The 25,461-nt window shown below is 36.8% G+C and overlaps 1 protein-coding gene across 1 annotated transcript in view; it reads left to right on the top strand.

Annotated features, from left to right (window-relative positions):
• The window catches only part of LOC105936743 (meprin A subunit beta), a 70,264-nt gene that overhangs the window by 35,069 nt on the left and 9,734 nt on the right, over window positions 1-25,461 (top strand). The window contains exons 11-12 of the mRNA XM_036135292.1: window positions 24,479-24,913; window positions 25,011-25,184. Coding sequence (XP_035991185.1) covers window positions 24,479-24,913; window positions 25,011-25,184 — 609 coding nt within the window. The remainder of the gene's footprint in view (window positions 1-24,478; window positions 24,914-25,010; window positions 25,185-25,461) is intronic.

Here is a 25,461-nt window from a genome sequence, read left to right on the forward strand (position 1 = left end):
CTTACCATCTTCACTAGGTGGACTGGTGTGGTTTGAGTTTGGGCCTCCATCAATCTGTGTGACCACTTTCCAGCTATTGTGACTCTGAGAGCAAGTACTCATTTTACACATAGAACCATCGTAAAAGTCACAGTAAAACATGAAGGCAATGCTCGAATCTGAAAGAGTTTAAATATAAATGGAAAATTTGCATTTTAAGATATTTACTCTCTTGAATATAACAATTTTTATCAAGATTTATAATTTACATACATTACCAATCAAAGGTTTAGACTCACCTTTGTCGTTCTATTTTTATGACTTTTTATATTGCAGATAAATACTGAAGACATCTAAGTATATAGGATTGTCTATCAAACACAAAATTGTGAAATAACTCAACACATCTTGTTTATTTTAGTTTTCTCTATACTGAATTGTATTTTTTTTTAATTACACTTAAATTGAATTTGGTGAATTGTAATTCATCAGAATTTTAAAAACACTCTAATTTGATTGTGCATATCATTATCATCTCAAGCTTAAAAAAATTGTTTCAGATTCAGTGCTACTGACATCAATAATGCATTGAAACATTTTAAAAATCTAAGCCAACAGAGGTTGAGAATAAGATCAAAACCTTCTAAAAATGTAAGTATAGCTGCTAAAGTGTTAAATGGGCTCTGAAATTCAAAAACCAATGACAGTTATAACTAACGTTATGTTGAACATACCATGTATGGGAAAGCACAACTGGGATAATGAAATAATACATAAATGTATAGATTTTGTCAATTTACACAACTTCTTCAACTTGTTTAAAACTGAAAGTACTTACTGCAGTTGTAGAGAAGGTTCAACTCTTCAGCATCCCTTGGACTCATTCCCAGTTTTTGTCCAATCACCTGCTGAAATTGTGGGTCTGTAGTAATAATTGTGGAGCCATTGCCGTTGGTGAATGCATCTTTGCTATAGTGCATCACTGACATGTAGTCATATGGGACTCCATTAATGATACTCTCATTACTGCCAACTTTAATAAAATTATTCTCATGACCTAGACAATATGAAAGACAAGATTACATTTTCCACTGGAAAAATACAAGCAACCAGCACAAACTGTTAGGTTAGTAATCACTGAGCCGATAGCATGAGGAATCTGAACATATCCTGTATTATTTTTGCTCCACACATTTATACATATTAGGCAAATATTTATGAAAAAAAGGTTTCTACCTGTTATAACGTTTTCAAATGCAATTTGCACATAATCATCTCTGTCATATCTAGACTGTTCATGGTAAAAGCCAAGAGCATGGAGAATCTCATGTTCAACAGTGGCCAGGTTATCACAGCCTACACCAATAGAAAGATTCTGCCCATTGGCGAAGAAGCGGCCAACATTCGACCAACACCTAGGATAGAAAAAGCACCAATCATGAGCTGTTGCATCCAACCTCGAATGTATTACAACTAACTTAAAAGGCAAGGCAAATTTGGCAAGGCATATTTATTTGTATAGCACATTTCAGTACAGAGACAATGCAAAAGGCCTCATTTATGAAATCAAATGTAAAACCACAAGGCATATCCCAGGTGTATCTTTAGAGTGATTAAAATGGTGAAAAATACGGATTTCTTTTTTTATTTAGAATGTATGTATTGTTGTCATGTCACACATTGTGTGAAAGTTTGGGGAAAAAAAAAATCTTAGGATCACATGACTTTAATGACCTCTATAAATGTGGTTCAGCAATGGGTTGAGTGACAATCTAGTTTATATGTATATAAATACATACTAGATTGCAAATACACTATTACCTCCTAACAGTTCCAAATCACCACAGAACAGAAGCAGACCAGTAATCTGCCTCTTCTGGAGAAGTCCAGAATGACCATCCAGTCAATGAAGCCTACCTCATAACCAAAATGTTTCGCTATAACCATCCCACAGCCACTAACTGTCAGGGGAAGTGGCTTCTTCAGTAAAAACCACAAAAGAGGAAAAAGCATGTGTGCAGCCTATACAAAATCAAGCAGGTGTGTACAATCTTGTGTTTTTGTGTGCATATAAATGCAATTGTAGACTTAAAAACAGCTTCTTTCCTAAAGCAGCTGTACACCCCCACCCCCAGTTAATAATCTGCAACATGTTTATAAACCTGCTGCTGGTTACCTTGGTTCTTGTTCTTATTGAAAATTATTATACAGTCTCTTACATGCTAATGTCTATTGTACACTTTTAGTTTCTCAGGGAGTGTTTGGACATCCATGTAAATTGCACAGTTCTTTAATTTGAAGATTAAATCTTTTACTAATCACTATTTGCACATTTAATCTATTAGATTCATGCAATTGCACTGTATTTTACATCATCATGAACTGACTGCTACCTGTCTTTTTGACTTGAACATCATTTGACTTGAATATTTCCATCTTGCTAATGACGATTTGAACATTTTTCGACTTCTCAATGAGAGTTTTGTTTGATACATTTATACAATTGCACAGTAATTTACACCATATGTAAAGTGACTGCTATCTGTCTTTTCTGACTTGAAAGTTTTATTTTATCAGATGCAAAGGATTATTTGCACGCTTTTAGCTTTTCCAAATGTGTTGTTGGTGTTTTGTTTAAATTCTGAGCCGGTGTCTCACCAAAATTTCATTATGGTCAAATAATGACAATAAAATCTCTTGATTTTTGACTTTCAATATATTGTATACATTTTAGTTTTCATTATGACAAATTTGAATCGGGTACTTGGAGTCTTAAAATGCAAGCACATTGCTCTAACCACTAGGCTGGCAGTTATCATTATTTATGTATTTCTTTTAGGCCATTATTTGCCCTAACCATACATATCAAATATAATAGAATTTTTACTATTTCCAACCCATTAAATAGATTTGGCCACAAGATTACTAAGTATATTTAGTTGATGCTAAGCAAAAGAAGAAAGCAAAGTTAAAGATGAGAATTTACCCATCCAACTTCTGAATCTCAATGTAATATTCCTCAGCATCCCATGGTTTGAAGTCAATGCATGATTTCACTCTGAACTGGTCAAAGGCTTTCATGATGACTCCTTTAGCATTCAAGTCTTTCATTTCACAATTAATTTTAAACATATTGGAAAAGAAAACACAAAACATACATAATTGTTACTTTATTTTAAAAAATACATACAATAGCAGTGCACAACATTACTCTGTGACGTAAATCACATTGATATGTACCGAAAAAACAAGCAAAAATGTTTAATTTGAATTATCTGCCTTTATATTTTTATGATTTGACACTCATAACAACTGAGTTGCAAATTAATGTTTACTGAATTGCATACTCTCTTAAAGCAAAAGCAAAGACAATCATCTCTGTAGTCTCAAGTAAAACAGTTAAATGCAACAATCCAAAAATATAGTAGGATAAAATTTAATAAATGTTATTTATAAATTATACATTTTTATTATGAAACAAACATTGTTATTTTGTGTGTTATTTTGTTATCAACACAATTGTACTCACCCAGGCTTTCATCCAGGACATAGGGAACTGGGGATGTCCAGAGACCGTTTCCAGGAAAAATGCTACTTCTTTGACGTATTAAAGGCTAGGCAGTATACATGAAACATACAACATGTGAGATGAAAGCATGCATACATAAATGCTGTGCTGAAATTCCATGCTTCATAGATGCTTGTAGGAATATTAAACTCACCTCACGAATATCATCAAGTGTTAAATCTAAGATGAGGGCATTTAGTTAGTGGAGTTCATACAGTAAATGCATTTTATTTATGTAACACCTTTCTTAGGCAGCAGTCACAAAGTAAAATGCAATTTAAAAAACATTCAAAAGAGTCTATCAAGGGGTCATTCACAATTTTCAGCCTCTTCACGAGCGTACAAACTGTGGGTGGGGGAGTGGGAGGGTGTCTCGAGGTCTTGTGGACACTAAAATGATGACATATTAAATATAGTATTTTAGCACAATTTGCTGTATTCCTGCAACAAACCTCAATAGGCAGAAATGTCAGGTCTCACGCAGCACATGGCATTCTTCACGCAGAGCAATAACAAAGTCCACTGCGAGTGATCCGTTCACTGTACGGTCAGTTCAGCCTAATCCCCACCTTCTGTTCTGTGAAGCTGCTTCGGCAGGTTCCAGTTGTGAGAGTAGTTGAGTGATGTTGTTTTATTTTAAGTTTAACAACACACCAGTGGCGGTCCTACATTGAATTACTCCCCAGGTGAGAACCCCTACGAGCACCCCCACCCCGACATGTGCAAAATAACAAAAAAAAAAAGAACACACTACTTTACAGTTTACTAAACAAGCAGCTTATCATATGCATCAAAGCAAATATTAACTACAGGTATACGTTCAAGTTTGACCTGAAGTTAATCAACTTTTTCATTAGCTAGAATATGTCAAAAAGCCTTGGTGAGGACTGCAATCCATGGGGTTTTATATGATTCAATGAAAACACCAAGCAAACCAGACCTGCATCTGTACCTGGCACTGCCTCCTCCTCCTCCTCCTCCTCCTCCTCCTCCTCCTCCTCCTCCTCCTCCTCCTCCTCCTCCTCTTAATTTTTCTCCTGTCCTTCCTCATCTGCCTCATCCTCCTCCACACTCCTATGACTGGCATCATTATGTCCTCTGCATCAATTCCACGGCTGAAACTGGCCTCCTCAGCAACAATCATAATAATCCTTATAGAATGTGCATTCTTAGTACAGAAATGCAATAAAAAAAAATGTATTATGAAAATGCTAAACACTCAAACATATTAAGGGAATTTCTCAACGTATTTCTATTTTCCTTGGGCTTGTAAACAGTTGTTATTGTAGAAACACACCAACAGAATGTAGCCTATAGTTATTAAAATATTATCCTTTGAACACAGACTCATTTAATTGATTAAGCTGAGTAATGATTTATACATATATAGTGTAACCTTTAATGTTCCGTGTCCCCTGAACACATCCAAAACTAACTCAACAGCAGTCATGCTGCTCGGCCCATTACTGGCCTGGCTGACTGGAACCATGCTGACCTTGGCCCCTCCAAGGACTGCAGTCCCACAGTTAAAACAAAAACAGCAGTAAAAAACTTTACAGGGTGATTTTGGTACAGGCTGATCCTGTGGACATTTTCTCTACTCCACTCATTTCTTTCTTCTTTCTTTCCAGCATCATTGCTGCTTCAACTCGCTCCAGTTTCTTTCATGCTTTTTTAATAACAAGGGGCTGTTTGCATCTTGAATAATATCAGATTGACTCAGCCTGACGCTGTGTCACAACAGCTGCATTTTATTATTGGGTAGAAAGGAAAAGAAAAACAGTTCAACCACCGACCGGTTCGGCCTGAAACAGACCAGCCGGTTGGGAATGCTCCCGAAACTCCCTGGCCACCACGCGTCATGTTGTGACTGACTTTAATCACCGTTCATAGTTGGAACTACTGAAAAATTATTCTGTTAGACCATTGCAGCCCTGATGCCCGGTCCATTTGAGAGACCCAGGGGTGAACTGCTCCTCCCTTTGGCCTTTCCTCCTCTTATTTAGCCTCCAGCCAGCACCTGCAGCTGAAAGGGGCGGCAATTCCTCACACACAGATGTGATAGATAATGGGAAGCCGCTTTTGGGACACAGATTATTTTTTTATTTCCTTTTTTTTTTTTTTTTTTTACTACTCATGCTATATATGTGATTGAAAAATGTTTTGTCTGTTTTGTACATTTTTCGAAAATGTTGAGAATTGTGAACGACCCCTAAATCAAATTGCCTTGAAACTATCAATTTGTCATTAAAATTTTAACTAAAGGTTGTTCAAATTTATGAAGTGTAACTTTACCCTCTTTGATGTTGTTACTTTCCCCGGCATCTACAAAAAACGTAAGATTTTTCGTTTTAAACTTCCAAAGATTCATGAAAAGTATATACATTCTGCTCCAAAACCATTAACACTGATATGAAAAAAAGATAGATAGAACTTACCACCTATCTCGACATCTACCTGGATTAAACAATAGAAAAATATTAAAAATAAAACAACTATTTGCGTTTTGCCATGCTCAAAAGAACATTGGTTGTATATATTTATTTATGAGGATTTCAGGGTGTACTTAGTGTTTAAAATGCATCCAATTTTACCTTCACCTTTGTTTAATAAGTTATTTGCTTTAAATAGTATTAGAAACTATCACATACCAGAAAATTCATAAATTTAAATCCTAGGGTTAAATTCTCCTTTACCTAGTGTGCAAGTAAACACTGAAGCAAAAATTTAAGATAATAAAAAAAGATAGACTAAATAAAACAACATTCTAAATCCTATCTCAAAAGTGTGAGCGCACATGTAGTTTCAAACGTCAACATTTGTAAATGAAATGTTGGCAGTGTGATTTAGGGAACATTTTTTTCACCAAAAAGTAAAATTGCAATTTACTTTGTGCACCATGTACAAGAAAAAGCAGCATAAGACAGGTACAGATAATGTCATTAAAAACAACAACTTTGCATGTTACTAAACTTGCTTTGGAAATCAACATTTTGGGAAATAGGCTGTCATTTTTTCAGAAAACTATAAGAAAACATGAAGTTTTTAGTTGCCAAATACACTACCTCATGTATTTCCTGTGAGAGTGCGTAGGAGTTGTACAACTAGCAGAGTAAAGCCTGCGCTGCTAAAGCTTATGGCTTTAAAGATAAAATGATAGTTATTTATTTTAGATAACCTGAAACAGCAAAGTTCAGTACATGAAACCGCACTGCATGTTCTATCAGTATTAAGATTCACACAGGCAACTGACAAACAAAGGACTTACAGAGTTATAAAGTGTATTAGAGAATCAGAGAGCCATAAATCCAGCGGCACTTTTTCCCTTGCTCTTTTGTAGAGATGTGAACAGATCTGCATGCTAATGATTTCAAAAACCAGTTCTACAGCCGTTAAGTTCCAACATACAACCAACAACTAACATTTTTTTAGTTGAAACAGTCAAGGTTTTCTTTTTTAATGATAAAAAGTTTTTCTCACAATAGTTAACAAAACAGTTCTGTAATTCACCAAGGTACTTACTGTGGGGATGGAGATGGGTGACGAAACTGCAAAGTTTATTATGAGTAACATGTAGCCTTTTATCCTCATAGTGTCTTCTAGACTATACTGTTGACAAAGAAATTATTGTAATACCTAAATGCAACCAATATCTGAATATGTAAATCTACCACGACTAGTAGTACACTATTGATCTACTATATTTGTCTCCTGTCTGTGCTTACATTCAGTCACTCTTTTCTTTAAATAATCTTCTAAACAAGCTGAGGAAGGTTTTAAGCTCAAATGATATCATTCCAGAACATCAAAATCTTTCTGAGTAGCATTGTTTTGAGGTATGCAAAATACTTAGGAATATTATGTTTTTTCAAGATAAGAAATCTTGCCTTGTCTTTTCACGTGTTTTAACTGTAGTTGTTGGGAGTACAAAACACATTACACACATTAATTGTCTCAGATACCTTGGTTAAGCATTGTCTTACTTTTCTTTTCAGTTAGTTAGTTAGTTGTTTTTTTGTTTTTTTGCAGAAAACGTTGCAATGTCCCGACTGCTTCACCCAAAACAGTAAATCTTTTTTGTTGAACACTACTGAAGGTGTAATATATGAAGCATCAAACAGAGAAAGAAGTCAGAAGTGTTGTTTGTCCTTTCAGTGATTTATATAGAATTTATAATCAGCCAGTAAGACAACAGAAGATACAATGTCGACCTTCAAAGTTTAATGTAAAATATTCCACTGCAGAAAACTCCCCTATCTTTGATTAAAAGTGTCTAAGGTGACACATATCCAGCACAATTTAAATGAAAAATGAACTAATCTGTTAGAGGGAAAACGTAAAATTATGAAAAACCTGTAAAGCCCCAGTGTTTAAAATTTTCATGCTTATTGAATTACAACCGGCCTTGCTGTCAAGGGTGTAATAACTACTACAGGAGCCACAGAGTACCATAAATAATACAATGTCAACCATGTCCTCAATGTATTTGGTACCAAGCTGCTGCTAATAGCTACGGTCACTGTGTGAAATGGTTTTTGGCGCTTTTTTTTTTTTTTTATATAAAGTCTCTTGTAAATTCCATGAGTGGAATTTTTTTGGGGCTCGTTTCTGAAATTGGAATTGCTTGTTTGGGCTCTAAAATAAGCGTCTATACAAGCACGAGTAAGAGACCCGCTCCTGCTGCTGCACTACGGACACCGTTAATCGGCCGACTCAAATATCACCCCACATACACACACTCCCTGAGAGGGAGAGGGAGACAAGAAGACAAACAAACTAGCCGTCTCTGCCGGGAGGACAGAGTAGCTGCTGGACCACACTGCTCTGTTTCTATAATGCCAAAGTAGACTTCACTGTTATATTGAATGAAGTTAATTCAGTTAACGTACATGTTCAGCAGAATACCTGCAACCTCCACATCCCTTTTTAATCCCCGCTCCCTCATGAATTATCTCCACATAGTAATAGATACGCTGATATAGATTCTCATTTTCTTCCGATTATTACTTCTGTTACTTTTCTTGGTTACTTTCTCTTCCCTCTCGCTGGGCAAAGAGTATGGATGGTCCGCCATTTAAACAGAAACGGCAAATAGAATGAGCTACGGTCATCTTTGCTTGTTTATACTCCTCCACCACTGACAGCACATCTTCATGTAGAAGACAGATAGGGAAACCGTGTATGGCTGACAAGTTTGTCTCCTTTTGGCTACTGAAATAAAAAATGGCGACACAACATGGCGCCTCCCAGTGGGTGCACCAGCAACTACGTATTTAGAAACAACTCATTCTAAGTCACGAGAACACTTTCATTTTTGGACTCTTAGACCTATACTTAGTTAAAGCACGTCTTGATTCAGTTTCAACGTTTACGTAACCCTTTTGGTTACGTAACTAACAGTTATGGTAAATCTGATTGACTGTAAATAAGGTTGAGCTGCCCTAATTAGGGTTTCTTAATATTCACCAGCTGGCATCATTTAGCTGTAGATGTAGTTTTCAGAGAGGTTACAAAGTCTAAAATGCTTTCAATTTATAAATGTATTAGTCACAAAAAGGCTACCAAAAGCAAATCCACAGAATAGACATGCAATGACACAGTAAAGACAGTCATAAATAGCTTGAGAACAACACTGAGATTACTAAAACTGTAAATTTTTTCTTGAACTGATAAAATAGGAGTTAAACTGGTTAAAATGTTTGAAAGATTATGAAGGCAGCCGGACAGTAACGCAAAAAGTGCTGCTTAAATTTCTGTTAGTACTATTTGTCTCCTGTGACAATGACCACCTGTGTTTTCCAAGTGTCTGGACTAAGAGGTAGTGTTGAGAGACACACCAAAATATTTTTTTTCCTGGCAGGATGCCTAACCCTGGCTCCAATTTGCTCATGTAGGAGAACTTCTTGTGGGTTGCGGGAACCAAACTTTAACTTTTAGCCACAATTACTAAAGGGAGGTCTTGCACAAAACTAAACATGCCACCATCATGTTTCACTGAAGTGAAACATGATGGTGGCAGCATCATGCTATGGGGTTATTTCTTTAGCTGGAAGAAACCATGTGCAGTTTTAGGTTCCTGTCAGTTTTGACATAAAGTCTTTGGTTTCTTCTTAAAAGCTGAAGATAAAGACAGATTTTATTTGTCCAAGCATACATTCGATTCAAATAAAAAAAATGATTCACCAGAAGAAAATCAAAGGTTTTGAAAAGACTCTTACCAAAGAGGAGGGATTGTTGATGCCCGCTTCTATGTACCCAGGTTGTTGTCAGCTGCTTTATAAAATATTTTGCCACAGCATTTTCTGGCTGTTTCAAAAACCTACAAACCTACAAACCTACAACAAGTACAAAATGCTAATATCTTACATTTGTAGTGAAGGTGAAGTCTTAACTTGTGCATATTTTTCAAAAGTTCGTACATCTTTTGTATACGAACAAAAGATGCATCAACAAACTGATAGAATGTCCAACTATCGATGATTGGTTGTTCCTTGCTGAATGAATTAAAGTCTAATAGAAATGTGAGTAACAGACAAAAAAATTAAGCTAAAATCTGTTTAGTGGTCTTCAGGAATTAACGACCAATCTTGCTTGTTCCCTGATGAAAGTCAAAATAGATTGTCCAAAACAAAACCCATACACACTGCAGCTATGGTTTCTTAATGTTATTTAAATATTGGTTGCCTTCAGCTCCACAACATTGTTTTGAAGAATGTCATTTTAATCTGACAACAAAGCATCTTATCGCCTATCGTGAACCATGACGCTTACTTGCTCATCTGCGCTGTGCACAGTGATAAGAGATGGAACAGACAATGACTAAAGTATTATCAGGTTTCATAGCTGGAAAGGAACAATTTACTAACATTTATATTGTGTGCCTGTTTGTTACGTGAGAGACTGACCGTTCTGTCAGCCAACTAGCTGTTTCTTTTTTTTTGTCAACACATTTTATTGAAGGTTTTAGATTTTACAAATACTCTGTCTGTCTCTGATAATAATTTTCTTTTTAAAGTTCAGGAAAGTTTACAAGCCCACGTTTTTTTGTTTTTGTTTTACTTTGCCGGTCTCCACCCTCCTATTCCTACAGAACAAAACAAGCAAAGGTTAAATGAACCTTAGGTTTCAGCATCCAAGGAAATTAACTGCATTTATGAAACCTATGTAATGTGAATGTAAAGGTCCAGGAGGAGATTTCAAATATTATAAATAGGAAGAAGACCCCTATTGGGGTTGCTGTGCTCACACAAACACTGAGGTGTTTGACATGAGTGTCAGGGTGGAAACAAGGCACCATGCATACAGAGAAGATTTCAATGGAGAAGGCTTCTAGAAAACTAAATGACCTCGAGCAGCCCAACTAGAGCAGAGACTTGAATTTTAACATCTCTGGACAGGTCTAACGATAGTGATGCACCGATGTTGAGAGGGTCTGGAAAGACAGGAAGGGCTAAAACTACCCAAAGATAAAGTTGGTCTAGGTCGTGCCATCATATTCAAGAAGACTTGTGGCGGGTGTAGAGTGAGAGCATGTAACTCTTGTTCGGAGACCTCGGTCCTTGACACGGCCATCCTGAGTTCACCTTTGCCCTATGTCTTCTCCCTCTCTCTCTCAACCCCTTTTTTCAGCTTACTGTCAAATAAAGACCACTAGTGCTATAAACTAAAATAAGGTCTGAGACTTTGTCACCAGAGGTGCTTCCACAAATTATAGAGCAACAGCTGTTAATACTTTTGTACATGTGATTTCTAAGCACTTGATTTTTACTTACTTACAAATATGTCCCCCAAAAAAAACTTTCCTATTATGATGAAGAACTGTGTAGAGTTTGGAGGGAAATAAGGTAACTATGGATAAAAGCTGCAACGTGACCAAATGTGAAAAGTGAGGCGCAGTGAATACTTTCCGGATGCACTGCATGAGTGAGAATTCAAGTTGAATTATAAACTCGCCCTTGCCTTCCTTTGGGATAATGTAAAGAAAATCGGTCATCTGCTTCTTAAGTGTTAGGCTCTGTTGTTTTTGACAGTTTATAGTGCAGTCAGTCAGCAAAATGTATCTGATCTTGTACTGCTTTAATATGTTAAAGTAAACATATCGGTTGAAAACAAATACATATACTTTGGCATCAAATGCATTTCTGGAAAGACATCACCTGATAGGTATCCTGTTACACATCAAAGTGGCTGTCACATGCCTGCACGTGAAAAAGGCAACGCAGCACCTGCCAGTAATGTCAGAATGAAACTGATGAATGTTTTCCAGTACACAAACTGGATTTGTTGATAAACACGTTCTCATCAATATTCGTAATAGTCATTTTATAGTAAATCTGTCAGTCTAATCTTTACCATCAGCAGTTGCCCGTCAACCCTTTGTTTGCTCCTTTACAGATTGGTTGTCTTCTGGGAACAAATTTAGAACATACGTTTGAGTCATTCAGGTGCCCCTTTTCATATGAATGTGAAAAGTATTTTTGAAACCAAAACAAGTTTACTATTTAATTTGTCAAAATGACAAAATAAGTAAAGCAGGGCTGTCAAACTCATTTCTATATTGGGCCGCTCTGGTGTCATGAAGTCTTTAAAAGGGCCGGTTACACCTGTATAGATGGAACCTTTGATTTCATAATTTAATTTACAAAGAGCACTTTGCTCTGGTATAATAACGTTACTCCCATTTATTTCAGGTTATAAAATAAACAAGTCAATCAAAGACCAATATTTTTAAATTAAAACCCATGATAAATATGAAACTCAAGTTCAATGCTTTTTGTCACATTTGATAAAGATAGAACGTCAATGCAGCAAATCTTCTTTACCAACACCTCTTGTAAAAATGGACAAATGCGCAGTATCCGTATTGTCTATTCGTTCATCAACAGCTAACAAAAAAAAAAAAAAAAACAGGAAACTCTACACACCTCTGGTCATCTTTTCTATAAGATTTTCAGGGCGGGGGGCAGGGATGGCAAGGGTAAGGTGGGGGGAGGGAGTGGGTTTATTAGGTATTTAGGGGGAGGGGGGGGCTCTGGCCGGGTGGCTCGTGCGGGTCGTGTTGGCCCGCCCTCTTGGGGGGGCCCGGTCCGGGGGGCGTCTGGTCGGGGGCCGGGGCCGGGGGTCGGGCACAAGCAGTCGTATAGTCGATTTGGGGTGTCCCCCCCCCCTTTGGTCAGTGTTGGATGTGAGTGTTATGTGGGAATGTGTGTACAGCGTCTTTTTTTTTCAGGTATGGGTGTGGTCCGCTCCCTCTCCCAAGAACATCTCAAGTCTCCGATAGGTGCGGAGCCCATCCCCCCACGTCCTGCCCTCCTCCACTTCGTTGGCGGGCGCCTTGGCCCCCTGGCGCATTAGTTGGCTTCGGGTTTGGGGCGGGTTCCCGGGCGTGCGCCGGCCCGCTCCTGGCGGCCTCTTCGCGGGGCCTGGCCCCCCGGGGGGCGGCCGGGGCCCTCGTCGCGGGGGCGGGGCGCCCCTGGGGCCTCTGGCCCTCAGGGCCCATGGCCGGGACCACTTCAGCGGGGCTGGCTGCCGGCGGAGCCCACGGGCTCGTCTCCGCGGCTCTTGAGGGCGTCGGCATTGCGGTGGCTGGGGGATTTCCTCGGGGTCGTCTCTGCTCCTTCCTTGGGGGGGGGGTTGCAGATATCCTGTGTCGGCCCCTCCTGGGCGACCTGCTTTAGGGACCCCTTTGGGAGTCCGGGGTTACGGGTCCCCTGACGCCTGCCTCTGTGCTCGGGGAAGGTGGGTCTTTGGTTCTCCACAATCACTATCAAGCTATTTCTGGATAATCTTCACCTAAACTAGTGTACTCTCACATCTCCCACAGGTGCTGGGTCCCAGGTATTAAGTGTTCACTTATATACAGTAATCTTATAATTTATTTATTTATTTATTTATGTTGTGTCACTTTCTTTTTTCAAATATCACATTACACATGTCAACTTACATAATAATATATATGATTTAGCAATGGCATCTAGGTGTTATTAGAGTGTATCTGTTGCTTTATGTCTGTTGGTTGTGCTGTTCTTTTTGTGTCTCTTTCCAGGTGATGGAGCAGACAGAGGACATTTTATCATTCTCTTCCTTTTATCTCCTCTTTCTTTCACCTCTACTCTTTTTTTTTTTTTTTCTTTTCTTTCACTTTTTGTTCTTCCTTTACTCTCCCATTGTCATGTCCATATAATTTGAAATTCTCCTTGCAGGAATCATAATAAAGCTATTTACAAGCATAAATCAAGTGGAGCACTATGGCGAAAGCTGTTTGCTCCACTTGTAAAAGCAAAATCTGTCGAGCTCCATCTGGCATTGAGATATCAATTCCTATTGCCATAGTGCTAGACAGGACACTGGGACAAAAAAAAAAAAAAAAAAAAAAAAAAAAAAAAAGATTTTCAGGTTCTGAGGTAGTTGAGGACAGGATGGGTGCAGTTTCTGAGTGGTAAAGTGATGTTAGCAGCATCACTGCTGACCTGAGCTAACGTTCAGTAATAGTAGCAGGAACAAATGCTAAACACAATCGACCAATTCTCCAAATGCTCACAATTCCAACTCCTCTGAGTTTGACTTATTGTGGGGTGAGCCGGGAGCGTGACTGACTGAGATGCTTTCATACCCGAACCGTGGCCCTGATGATGAAAGCCTGAACCAATAGGAAACTGCAGAGGACAGCTCTAAGACGGTTTTAAGAGAGATATTGCAGAACTAAACAACTTCTCATAAAAATGTAACAATAGCACAGTAACATTAAGGTAGCTCCCTCATGCCCAGTTTAATATAGTTTATCTGCAAAAAGTGTTGATTTTTGGGTAAATTACACTTTAAACATCATTCTTCATCACTTTTTGCACATTTATGGGTTGTTTCAATGTGTTATGGAAAAGGTGACATCTAGTTGCAGGATGCTGTTACTACACAGTTAAAAAAAGCAACAATCGTTATAGAAGGTGCAGATTTAGCCACCTTATACATTTTAAAAGGACATATGTCTCTACTTTATGGCATGAAATGCCTTTTTTGGCTCTTAAGGGCCGGGTTAATTGCCTTGACGGGCTGAAATTGGCCTGCAGGCCTTCAGTTTGACGCATGTGATGTAAAGTATTTCAGAGTTCTGCTTGTGAAAGTATGTGATTTGGCAGAAGACGGATGTTTTTACCTGTCAAATCTGAGCAAATCTTTTGGATGTTTCTTATCAAAGAATCGCTTCAATGAACGGATTCCAAATAAATATTTGCTTTTCACTGTAAAATGCTGTGAGGGATTTCCCCCCCCCCCCCCCCCCCCCCCCCCCAAGATGAACAGAGGGCCACAGACAGTGTACTGTTTTAGACTTGCTGAACCTAAATAGTTTTGGAAAGCCATGTATGTTACTCATTTCATGATTTTGTCTTTACCGGCACTGTCAAGCAGCTGTGACGACAGCTCAATCATGATTAGCACAGCGTCATCAGTCCAACCTGAAACAGAGTTTCTGTCACCATCAGAATTCATTGTCTGAGCATAAACTATTAATAATGGAGCCTATGCAGAAACATTCTTTTGTTTTGCGCTTAACCTTGCACAATTCATCTGTCCATGTGTGGGATTTTTAGAGCGCCTTTCACACAATATTTCCATCATACAACAGCGAGCCTTTCTTTAAATGCCTCTGGCCATTCATTAACCCTGTGCTGAAGCAACTCAGGGTGTTGCGACATTGTGGTAGCACATCATGCTGTTGGGATGACAACGCGGTCAGAATTGAAAAACAAACATATACGACAAAACATTGAGACCTTAAAGAAATGCAGAGGTTCCACAACTTTAGTCCAACCAGCTCAATCGCAGAGCATGCTGCGCACATTGTTCAGGAGATCAACAAAGATTAGTTGCGATAAAATGCGTTGACAGTAATGATGAAATGATGGGAACCAGACATTTGTTTTTATGACGCTAGTCAAGACAATAAGAGTAAATACCTCTGCTGCTTCTCATGTCAGCTCATTTACAGTCATGTTATTAAAAAAACACGCCTCAAAGGCTCTGTCCTTATCTGATAAATGAAGACATGACTGTCTGTTTTTGAATATGTGATTTTAGACTTAAAGTGCAACTCAACCTAAAATCTTTTCTTTCTTTTTTTGTTTTCCGCAGATAAACTGTATAAATTGAGTTTAAGGGTGCTACTTTAATGTCACTGTACAATTTTATCACATTTTCATGTGAACTTGCTCAGTTCTGCTATATTTATCTTAAAACTATCTTAGTGCTCCACTCTTAAGATTGAATGGTGGCATTTGCAGTCAAATTTTCCGACTGGTTCCTATTTGAGTCATCCTAAAGCATCCATGTTTAACAACCTTTTAATCCATTATTACTAATTAGTAGTTACGTAATAGACTCTGAAACTGTTTGGTTTGGGGATGTACGAGATCTCAATACAATTAAAATCTGTGTTTTAAGTATTGATATAGTGCAAATTAAATATGTTATGTAGCTTTAACAGCTTCCAGCTCGTAAGGAAATAGATAATGCTGTCACAGATGAAAAGGCGTCTAGAACGGCGGGTCTGAAACTGCGTTCTCTGGGTCTGCAGACCCCTATTGGGGATAATCAGGCAGCTTTTGGATGTGTCTTAACATTTATCAATATTCGTTTCCACTCTTCTTCTAAGCCACTAAATGTTTAAAGTTGTTCTTCTTAATAATTTTAGTATCAAACAGTGTGATAAAGCAGAAAACCCTAATTATGTTCCTCTAAGAACAGAATACCTGAAATCAAGCAATCTCTTTGTCACTTGGCATTGATGTGGATTAATCAGAAACTTTTTTTTTCGGCCAAGAAATGTCTCTAAACTTCAAACTCTTGGGTCAAAAGCCAATTTAGAGATGATTAGTCATGTTTTTAATCGCATCCATACAAAAATCTAAGACTGACCACAATAGGAGGGGAAAAAATCTAAATTTAAAGTTTAAAATAAAGGAACTAATATAATGGGTGCAGTTTTATTACAATGTATGCAGTTTTTTTTCTTTCCTGCCACACAATGACAAATATTTTGACAGAATTTTCCTATGAATACTTCCTAAAATCCCTCTAAATGTTGTGAAGAGCAGCCAAAATTTTAGCAACCTCCCCAAATCCATTTTTCCAGCCAAATGTGTTTGAAAAAAAGACCAATTATGCGTAATCTGGCCTAATCTGTCAACACTGAAGAAAAGGCAAGGCAAAGCGAGATTATTTGGAGAGCAGCATTCATGCACAACATATCCAAATGCCTTACAGTTGATTGAACACACAAAAAATAACAGGGCATGAAAAGAAAAACATTGCACAAAAGACGATGATGTTGAAATATACATCAAAGGTGTAATAGAAACATCTGTTCTAAACAGTTCTTTTGTCGGATTATGTGATCAAACTTCCTGTAAACAAAAAAAAAAATGTTTCAGTCGTGATTCAAAGGAACCATTTGTTCCAGAAAATTTTACGGTAAAGATATTTGTGATAGGAATCTCTGGGCTCAAATTAGTTCTTATAGAAAAAAGAAGACCATTGTAGAGCTTTAACTTCTGTCAACCTGTTAAGTGTCCAAAACAATAACATTTCCTCTTGTAAAATGATGCAGCAACCTATCATCTGTCCAACAATTAAAATTAATCAGTCCATCCATTGCAAAAAGCATTTTACCTCAGTGGGTGCTGGGCCAAAAACACTTAAATGAAACTGTCTGAACTCAGCAGCGTTGGTTCAGGCTGAATGTGCAAACCCATAGTTTTAAATCAGATTAAAAACCTAGATTTTTGTCTGAGATGCCAAGCACGTGCTTTAATATCTGACATACCTGAAACGAGTAATGCAGAGTGGAAATGAGTAATGACTGACTGTGTAAAAATGATCCAGCATTTTTGTGTTGTGGCTGGAGCATAAAACTGTCCTCAGTCTGCTTAGAATCCTATTCTGAAAGAAGACGGAGAATAGAGAGGCTGACCCTTTGGGCACGCAGAAGACGAGTGATTTTAAATTTAGATTAACTGAGTCAAATATATAGACCTTGCTGATAGATTCATATTTTGGACATTTAAATGAATTTAATACTTTTTTCAACAAATCCATAATTTAAAATATATTCCAGGACCAACCATGAGACTGAAAGGCTACTTTTTCCTTATGGTGAACTTGGCAGTTTCATCAGCCCTTTCCCTCCCTATGGTAAGTCATTTTGTTCAGAGCATTACACTTTAAACTATTATCCAAATAACATCTTCATTCAACCTCATCTGTATTTCTGAAGTAAAGTATAAGTAAATTAATGCTATGGTCATGTTACATATTAGCTACTGTTCAACAACTTCGTCACAGACTAATACAACTTTATCAAAATCATTAGAAAATCGGTGTGAACAAGTCATCAATATATAGGATGAGAAACTTTTACAGTTTTACCACTGAACAAAAATACAAAAAAAAACTTATTAAGTGCAGCAAGAGGGGATTGCTTCCTTTCAGAACCAGTACTTTGAGTCAGCATGCATCTTTGGCTAAAGCTGCATTATGGGTATTTATATATAATTCTGCAACTAAATTTATTGCGCTGTAATGCAGTCTGCTGTCTGACTTTTGATTCGAAAATGAGTCCATTAGCGTCCGTCCAGTAGCGTTCATCGGCTACGAGCGGCTTTCAGCGGGCTCCCCTGCGAAAGTAACGCCGCTGTTCTCGGTCTGCAAGGCAAACAAAACTTAACGTTTCAGCGAGTGTAAACAAGAGAAAACCAGTAAATACACAGATCTGATACAGCATGTCTGCGTCTAGAGAGCTGAGGGGTCATTTTTATTGTCTTTTTTTGTTCCTTCACTTGTGGTTCATGATTGGTAAATAGTAAAATTATGCTTCAGTTTGGCCCACTCCGTTCATAGTGGTCCTCAATATTAATGCCATCGCTCCTCAGTTTTTTCTGGACTTCCTCTGAGAAAAAGCTTCTCATTTCACCTCGCGCCTCGGCTAATCACTGAAAAAAAAATGTGTTCAGTCAAAACTCAGCTCGAGGCCACTCGGTTTCATCCTGGTCTTTAGCAGAATTGCTCCTGAAACACTAGCAAGCAGGCACAGCCGAGAGGTGGCCCCACCGTACACTGCAGATATCCTATCAATGCACAAAGTTCCTGTCCACCAGATCTGTTCAGTACCATTGTAAAAAAAAAAATACAAACAAATAAACAAAAAAAAACTGTTCTTCATTTTTATTAATGGTTATCCTATATCTGCTTGATCTTTAAAGCTCATTAGAAGTTTTTCTGCCGATAATTTTAACAATAAAACTATGGATAAGCCACCAAGTGAATTTGGAAAGCCCCTATAATCCTTATTTTGAAACTTTAATGTAATCACCCATTCCTCGCTAGTGCTAAGAAGGCTCTATAACAATTTAAATCTGACTTCAAGTGTACAAAATCCCAGGGCACATATTTCACCACATCCTTTATTGAACAAAGATACATTTGTATAAAGAACATCCCACAAAATGAACGGCTACAAGTTGTGTATACCTTTCATATTTGAAGGCACAATCCATTATTTTGACCTTGACTGTATGCTATATGTATAGTTGTTATATGTTGAATATTTTTTCCATTGTTTTAATCCAGGTAGAGGTGGAGATAGTTGGTAAGCGCTATATGCTTTTGTTCATATCTTGATAAAAAAAAAATTCTGTACATTTTGTAATTTTTTTATGAACTGATGTGAACTTATAAGAAAAATGTTGTGTTATTTGTAGATATTGGTGAAAATGATACCAGCAAAGGGGGTAAATTGAAATTTCTTTATTCTTTTAAATACATATTTGATCAAATTGTTTCTGATTTATAACCACTAACTTCCTGCCCTGATCTTAGATTTAACGCTTGATGATATCCGTGAGGTAAGTTTAGTCCAATAAGCAGATAGTTAAGGTGGTATTTTTAGTAAAACATTTATGTCTGCCTGTTTTGTCTTAATGGAAATGACTCATGCACATTTTGTTAAGCCTCCAAACATTCAAAGGAGCAGCATTCTACCTGGTGACAGGCTATGGACATCCCCAGTTTCCTACGTCTTAGATAGCAGCCTGGGTACGTTTTTTTTCTATAAAAGAAAAAAAAATTAAAACAAATTTTGGAGTTGTTGTATTTTATTTTGCATTGCTTGGTTATATTATTGTAGAGTAAATGTTCACTTCTGAAATCAGGTCGTGCAACTCAGTAAATGTCAAAAGGGGCTCTTGCTTACAGATTTATGTGAAGGAAAAAGACAATTGAAAGTGATTCAGATTAAATTAATTTCTGCTTAATTTTTTCATATGAATATTACCATAATGTCATGTCACATGTTTTCTGTTTCACTGCTTTTAAATTAATTGTGAAATGAAAGACTTGAACGCCAAAGGAGTCATCATGAGAGCCTTTGACCAGTTCAGAGTGAAGTCATGCATCGATTTCAAACCACGTGACTCTGAGGACTATTACCTTAAGATCCAAAAGTCAAATGGGTAGGTTCTCTATGTTGTTCTCACTTTGAGCAAAATATGCTGATCAAAACACAAACTTTTATGCTCTTAATTGATTTATGAGGACACAGAAATTTAAGTTATGCTGCATTATCATTTCAAATGAACTGCTGATATCAACATATAGTTTAACTACTGTTGCCCCCAAAAACAGTTTTATACATATTTTTATTCAAAATGGGATCTGTGAACTGTCAGGCTTCCTTTATATATATATATATATATATATATATATATATATATATATATATATATATATATATATATAATTCCAAGGATAAGGTATATATATATAATTCCAAGGATAAGGTATATATATATATATATATATATATATATATATTGTGTATCTTTTAGATTATAAGTAAATGAATGAGATGAAATCCTCATTTGGTTTGCATACTTATTGCATTGCTACTTAGTTCTATTTTTTCCGTTGGATGGTTAAATACATTTCTAATTTAGACATTGTTATTTTTTTATGAATAGATATCAACATATCTCTGTTGTTATTCAGGCTTAGTCTCTTTTAAAGCACTTTAAACTTAAAGAACCATTAACCATAGTGGAATATTGAAGTACTTCAACATATTTACTTTTGACCACTTGGCATCAGATATGACAAAAGATCTTGAAGGATTGCACTGGCTGGAGTGAATCAGGAAATATTTGAATGGGGTTATTGTTTTGAATTGTTAGTTTTTACACACGCTGTATCAATGTTATTTTCACAACTTTAATAACTTTCATGTTTTTGATAGACTGTAGTTAATGTCAAGGTTTTGATCTGTGTTTTTTTTTCTATCCTAGGTGTTGGTCATATATTGGTAGAGTATCTGCCAATGGACAGGACCTCTCTATTGGTGCAGGCTGTGAATACATTGCCATTGTTGAGCATGAGCTTCTTCATGCTCTTGGCTTCTACCATGAACAGTCTAGATATGACAGAGATGATTATGTGCAAATTGTCTCTGCCAACCTACTACCAGGTATAGAACAGATATTAGATTTTCTTTGTATTAATAAAACATTACTGCAGTTTTGTTTTTATTTTTTCTAAATTTATGAGCTACAAAAGATATATCAACCCCCTTTGTGATGATATTTATGTTTACTGTTTAACATGTACAGTGTACAACAAAACTAGTACCTGTCCAGGAATATCCAATTCCTCATTCAGAAAATAACCACTTTGATGAATGGACATGTTTCAGTGTCAACAATCAGTTGCAGTTTCACATAATTAAAATCTATTTGCATGAAAAGCCAGAAAATTACACAATATAACTTCAAAAATGCTGTATTCAGACATACATCATCTGTATTATCTGTCAGCGACTCCACTCCTTACAGAAGCACAATTCTACTCCTTATAAAGTTGAACAAAGTACTTCATAGTCACACACAACACATTATTATCAGCAGCAAGCAAATAATGAAAACAGTACATTAACCATTGCTTAATGCATTTGTGTGACTAAAATCTAAATTATTTTGACATTTCATATCACCTACATTTCTGCTGTGAAAATTTATAAGAGTTCAAAGCAATCCATAATGATGGTACACATTTTTTATTGTTATTATTTTGTACACTATACATTTCACTAAAACATTTTTGTATATAACCCAGAATATGCATGGAGATAAAACACTGAATATTGCCAGCTATGTTCAGGCTCTCTCAATGTTGAATGAGCTACACTTTTTAACAACCTCTGTTCAGTCAATTTTTTTAAGTGTAGTGTTTTTTGTGACACAGGTACAGAGAATAACTTTGTAAAAGTCAGCAGTGATGAGAGCACCGTCCATGGCACCCCATATGACTACATCTCAGTGATGCACTATGGAAAGGATGCGTTCACCAATGGCAATGGCTCAACAATTATTACCATAGACCCTAAATTCCAAGATGTGATCGGTCAAAGGCTTGAAATGAGTCCTTACGATGCTCAAGAGCTGAACCTCCTCTACAGCTGCAGTGAGTGCTTACACACTGTTGAACAATATGGAGAAAATGTTGAAATGATCTAAACGTATGCATTTACTGCCCTTTTCCAAAAAGAAAGAACTGTCTTTATGCCAGCAATTTCCAATTAAATTTGATCTCACTTTCATTGATCACTTTTTTTTGTTTGTTTTTTTTAGAGTTTGTAGCCCATTAAGTAAACCACAATTCTCCTAAATGCTTGTTGAAACCCAAATATTCATAAACATTTTTTGTTTTTTTTTAGATTATTGATTAAAATGTTTATTTAACCTTATGGAATTAAATTTGACCAATGAAGACTGACATAAAAACCCAACTTTTACAATGATGCTATTCATAATGTTTACTTTTCAATAGACATGAGAACAGCTCTTAAAAAGGATTTTCTTTCTGTGTATTTTATCTCATATTTGCCTAACTGCCATAACCAAAAATGCCCAGAACTAGAAGAAAATATAGGAAAATCAATATCTTACATTTACATACATAATCCTTCACTTTTTCAGACGAAACCGTTGCCTTTACGTTTTTCTGTGGCTTTTCTAATGGAACAATGTGCAAAATGAGCCTCTGTTCACTGAATGGAAGTGGCTGGGAAGTGGTCACAGAAGTTAATGGAGGTCCAAGCTCTGACCACACTAGTCTACCAAGTGGAAGTGGAGATAATGGTAAATTTTCATATTTATAATATCTTATTAATGATAATGATGAATAAGATTTGTAAATGTGTGTATTACTTTTCCCTGATACACTGTAATCAGTGTCTTCAGAATGTTATGGATGATATATACAGTATATATATATATATATATATATATATATATATATATATATATATATATATATATATATATATATATATATATATATACCTACTGAGCAACTCAGAGGAGTGGGCACATTAAATACTTCCTACAAGGATTATTCATAACCAATACAAAAAAAGTATACTACACCACTCTATCACAGTAATGCACCATAAAGCGACATTTGTCCTATTGGGTGTGCCAATGGGTTTCAGGAAAGAATAAAAGAGAATGACAAGTGATGGATCAGATCCTAACTCTTCGAGGAGTACCTTACCCATTCATAAAGGGTTGCAAATCTCCTGAATAAACTTTGAACTCTTAAGCACTGTATATGTATGTATGTTTAAAAGCGAGAGAGAGAGAGAGAGAGATAGACAGAGAGAGAGAGAGAGAGAGAGAGAGAGAGAGAGAGAGAGTAATCTTAGTCGACTGCACACATTTTTAGTTATAATAGCTAGTTAAAATTAGTAATTCAGTCTTCCAGAGGTACCACTGTGAGCTCAGAAAGTTGAAAAAGGATGCAAGTGACAAATTCCTATGATGAATGATTAGAAAGATGTTGGAATTCTCTCAGCAATGAGAGGTTTAATTACAATGAATATTTTCATAATCAATGATGATTAAGAAACTGCTCTCACTGTATTGAAATACAAGAACAGCTTTCTCAGTAATTTAGACTGTGTCCAATGCCATGAGGACGGCTTTACCAGTGGTCATCAAAATCAACGACTCCATCTTACTTGCTGACAGGTTGCTCCTAATCTGCTTTTGAAGAACATAAAAAAGATTTTTTTAGGGCAAAAAAGCAGCTTTGCTTTGGGCTTGCCTACTACTCACCCCACAAACAGCTTCATGAAATTAGCAGCTGCTTGTGGATTTTTACTGTTGGTGAATGTTCGTTTTAAAAAATATATATATATTATTTTAAATATTGAGCAAAGTCTTTTGAAATTAATTTAATAAATTTGTTTTCTTTAAAGTATTCCCTCTAACAGTTATGACCCATGTCACCCCAACTGGGACGTTTAAAATTACTTTGAAAAACTTGTGTGTTGGTATCTCTTTGATTTTTTTGACTGCAAACCTAAATGCTTTCCATAGGCTGTAAAATGCTTACATAACATTGGCATAAGATTATAAAAATGCATTAATTACTGAAGTTGTGCAAATGTATATGTAAATGGTATATAAAGACAAGAACCCACCAGACAATGTCCTTTTGCATAACATCACTGCAGCTCAACAAAAGGGGCACTTCATCCATGCGAGCACGGCATCAGGTCAAGAAGGAGATTCGGCCAAACTGGAAACTGAGGTAGTGAAGCTGAACAGGGGATGTAATGTCCAATGTCTGCAGTTCTACTATTTCCACAGTGGAGCTGAGTCAGATGAACTTAATATCTGGATAAGAGAGTTTGAAGATGAACAGGACACCACAGGAACTCCTCGTCTCATGGGGCAGATCACTGGTAATGTACAATTATTAACAAAAACTGAACTCTTCGTGTTATCATTTCTTTGTCGGTTTAGTTGTGTGCTACATTCATTTCCCCTTTTGCATGATGTAATACTGAAAATATGCAACTAAGTGAATCAAAAAATTTTACTGCAGGTTCACCAACATCTCACTGGAAGCTCCACCATGTTTCCTTGAATGCCACTAAGCCCTTCCAGGTTGTTTTTGAAGCTCGCAAAGGAGCAGGAAGCTCTACTGGAGGCTTCTCTGTCGATGACATCAATCTCTCAGAGACAGAGTGTCCACATGTTTTCATACAGATCGATGACCTGGAGAATCGTTTGAACACAAGCAGCTCTGGAACCAGAATCTACAGCCCACGACAGTACTCTAAAGACGGCTATGCGTACCGTGTAGCTGTTATACTTTACAAAACATATGTTGGGATGTTTGTAGGACTCTTGTCTGGTGAATTTGACGACCAACTGCAGTGGCCTTGCCTCCAAAGACAAATGATTTTCCAATTGCTGGATCAAACTCCTAACCAACAACTGCAAATGTCAAAGCAACGGACTCTCATTTCTGCAAGTGGTTAGTATCCAACTAAATGTGGACATTTTGAAGAAAACTTCTAGGTAAAAAAATACATTTCTTTTATTCTGATTTCGTGTTTGTGTCATATAAACAGGTTCCTCTGTCTGGGACAATCCCAGAGAAACTGGAAGTCCAGTTTTTTATGAAAATGATGAGTTAGTCTATGGTGGAAATCTATATGGGCACTCACCTTTTACAACCTTGGAAGAACTGCAAACCAGAGAGTTCCTCAAGGGAGGAAGTGCCATTTTCATGTTTAACTTTGAAGGTACGTGAAATGTTTTAATGATGATAATGTTGCACACAACGCTGATTATCCTGCAATTACTTTATCATCTATAAAACCTCTCAGCATTCTTGGGGTTACAAAAAAAGGAATCTTCACAGTCTCTGATATATCATTTAATGCTTTTATGCTCACAAAGAGCATGCCTATCTCATTTAAAGTAAGAGGGTTAATGAGGGTTAATGAGGGTTAAAAAAAGTCCAAATTGTCTGGGAGGACTTAATTAACCCCTCATATGTTAACTTGCAAGATTTTGGTT

The sequence above is a fragment of the Fundulus heteroclitus genome, chromosome 3 (genome assembly GCF_011125445.2).
Source record: "Fundulus heteroclitus isolate FHET01 chromosome 3, MU-UCD_Fhet_4.1, whole genome shotgun sequence".
Classification (NCBI taxonomy): Eukaryota; Metazoa; Chordata; class Actinopteri; order Cyprinodontiformes; family Fundulidae; genus Fundulus; species Fundulus heteroclitus.